This window comes from Poecilia latipinna, unplaced genomic scaffold (assembly GCF_001443285.1).
Source record: "Poecilia latipinna isolate Pla-1442-1.1 unplaced genomic scaffold, P_latipinna-1.0 Scaffold497, whole genome shotgun sequence".
NCBI lineage: Eukaryota > Metazoa > Chordata > Actinopteri > Cyprinodontiformes > Poeciliidae > Poecilia > Poecilia latipinna.
Genome location: NW_015113113.1, coordinates 173683 through 176690, shown reverse-complemented (window position 1 = coordinate 176690; position 3008 = coordinate 173683). Strand labels below are relative to the sequence as shown.

Below are 3008 nucleotides of genomic sequence, written 5' to 3'. Positions count from 1 at the left end.
TAAATTAATATTATATTTTTTTATTTTTATTTTTTTTTTTTTTTTTTTTTTTTTTAGTAAGGTCTGACTTTTGAGTAATTAAACCATTTCTAACTGGGCTGCATGGTGAAAACAGTGGTAAAAACTGTTGGCTTGCATCAAGAAGGTCCTGGGTTCAAATCCTGACCTGAATTTGTTCTAATTGGACTTGTCATGTTTTAGAGAAAATAGCAACAAAGTAAACATAAGTTTTATGTAAAAGTGTGTATACAAAAGATTTCAATTTGACTATATTTGATATATTTCTCAAGGGGCAAAATGACTCTTATTAACTGAGAGCCTTGGTGAGCTCCTCTCCAAGTATTCCACTATTGCAAATATAGAGACTGCTTTAAATACTCCAAACTACTTCACTTCGTCTAAATCATTCCTACTTGGAGCACAGTATGATGAAATTAAAGTATGTATATAAATGTTACTTACTCTCAACTGTTAAAGTGATAGGTTGGCTGGTCTTGTTTTCTCCGTTTATGTCGTTAACCGCTTGCACATAGTAGCGCCCAGCATCTGGTGCCACCGAAGACAGGATAACCAGTGTGTTGTCCAAAGTAATTGCGCTGAAACGGGGACAAAACAATGTGGATTCAGTACAAACAAAGTCAAATCTAAGACACACATTGTTAAAGTTAAAGCTCAGCCAAGATCTGAGTTCCAACAAAAGTTGTTTCAAAAGAATATGCAGCTGGCATCATCAGAGGCTGCATTGTCCAATTAAGGCTAAATATGTTTGAAGTTTATTGGGTCCACAGTTGATCCCGCTGCTGAAAGGAACATCAAACATTTTACCATTTAATTACACTGTTCAAGCAGTGTTAAGTCGATTGATTTGCAATGTGTAAACAATGTGTAAGTGCTGAACGAGCATAGGAGAAATATCGACATCCTCTCCTGACTCAAATATGATGTCCTTGCATAATAAGCTGCAAGCAATTAATTGGATGTTTGTACCTCGCCGCTTTCTGCGACCTGAACCCTGGCAGCTAGCCTCTTTTGGAGACATTAACATCTTCCTGTACCGGGTGCTGAGAGTCTAAATAAATAAACACAGATTCATTTTTAACCAGCGTGTCTTATGGATCCTAACAACTAGTTTGTTTGACTTTTTCATGCGCTGGCTTTGACTCTGTGACTGTACCATCCAGTAACAATGAGATCCTTCTTCCTGTTTCGTGATGTTCTACAGTCACGCAAAGTTTGCAGTCAACACTCCTTTCTTCTGGACTTGTTTTGCACAGTATCAGCTCGTCTCCTTACTTCTTCTCTTCCTCTCCTCTCTTATCTACTGTTCATTTTTGCATTTCTCTTTGCTTCTGCTTATATTTTTACTAATCACTGACTTAACACATACCAAATAATTACAAAATTCTGAAACCCAAAGACTTTGAGAATAAGGAGGCATGAATATGATAATTAGGGGGTCCAAATGCAGTGAAAGGCAGTGGCATTTAGTCCTTTATATTTTGTTGAAAAAAAGAATATGCCACGTATGATCAAAAAGAGGATGCAAGTCTTTTCATAGCTGTTTTAAAACTGCTACCAAGGTAAATTAATCACTGAAAGTACAATGTGAAGCTCTACACACTACAGCAGGGGTAACCAGCTCCAGTCCTTGAGGGCTACCATCCTGTAACTTTTAGATGCGTCTCTGCTCAAACATACCTGGATCAAATAAGCTGCTTGTTTCCAGCCTGTTGCAAAGAGGAATGAATGCTGGTGAGGGAATTCAGACATTTTGGAGCAGAGGTGAATCTAAACGTTGCAGGATGGTAGCCCTTGAGGACTGGAGTTTGTGACCCCTGCACTAGAGCAATGAAGAAAAGGCTGATGATAATGGTCTTCTGGAGCTTAAAGACCTCAAACTACTTTAAAAATAACAGAATGTGAAAAAAAGGATCCCCGTTTCCCTCTCCTGTTCCCTGGTGAGCGAGTGCTGGATGAACTTAACCTTTCCACTCTGTTTCATATTTTGTTCTGGGCTTAACCACTGATGATAATGCAATGTAATTTAAGTTAAAACTTGAACTTATTTTCAACAAAATATTTATAGTCTAAAGAAAGACGACTTATTTATGTGTCTCCAATAAACAATATAATACTGAGAAAAGGTTACATTTGTTTGATCAGGGGTGTAGTTTTTCAAGTTTTCTAAAAGTGTATTTCCTCAAACATGGCTTTGACCTTTAGTTAATTTAAGCTTAAAGTAGAGGGAGATGAATTTATTGGAAAAAAAAAAAAAAAAAAAAAAAAAACTTGATATGTTCTCTTGCGCATATGTAGTCTGTACAGTTCCTGGAGCTGCCATCAGTACTACACCTAAAAAAAAACAGTGATAACTATAATCAAGAACAACAACAAAATACTAGGTGCAATGCTTTTAGTGGTTTTCTAGCTCATTATAAGAATTTATTTAAAAAGTAAAGTCAAAAGTAACTGACTGATGAGGTACAGTTTACCCTTCAACATGTGTGCAGTTAAATATCAAGGCTGTCTTATGGAGCAAACACAGCAGAACATGTATGATCAATGAATCATGCGCAGAAACACTGCACCCTTTAACACCACAGACTACCTGAGCTGTCAGCGTTTACAGTCTGAGATCCATCTTCAGACCGACCGATTCCCAAATATGTCAGAAGGGACCCCGGCGACTGAGCTCATTTGGGATCCGCTTCACATGCCGAGACTCTAAATACTCTTTCTAAAGGGGCAAGCAAACTTCAATGGCTGCAGCTCATGATATGCGGTAAATATTTCATGCCAGTTCGCTGGAGCGGTGACATCCTGGACACACGTGTATGAATTATGGATCCCTTCAGGGATGAAGGAAACACAGAAAGTCTCCAAAGCAGTGACTGAATTCCGGGTGACATCTCAGGGATGTTCTAAAATAGCTATGCAGTCCAGGCCTAACTCCTTATGCTGCACCCTAAAAAATAAACAAAACAAACACACACACACACACACACACA

The 3008-nt window shown here is 38.1% G+C and overlaps 1 protein-coding gene across 6 annotated transcripts in view; it reads right to left on the bottom strand.

Moving 5' to 3' along the window:
• LOC106952180 (protein sidekick-2-like) overlaps positions 1-3008 on the bottom strand; it is a 142552-nt gene that overhangs the window by 92604 nt on the left and 46940 nt on the right. For all 6 annotated transcript variants that reach the window (XM_015040143.1, XM_015040147.1, XM_015040144.1 and 3 more), the window contains exon 4: positions 463-596. In XM_015040143.1, coding sequence (XP_014895629.1) covers positions 463-596 — 134 coding nt within the window. The remainder of the gene's footprint in view (positions 1-462; positions 597-3008) is intronic.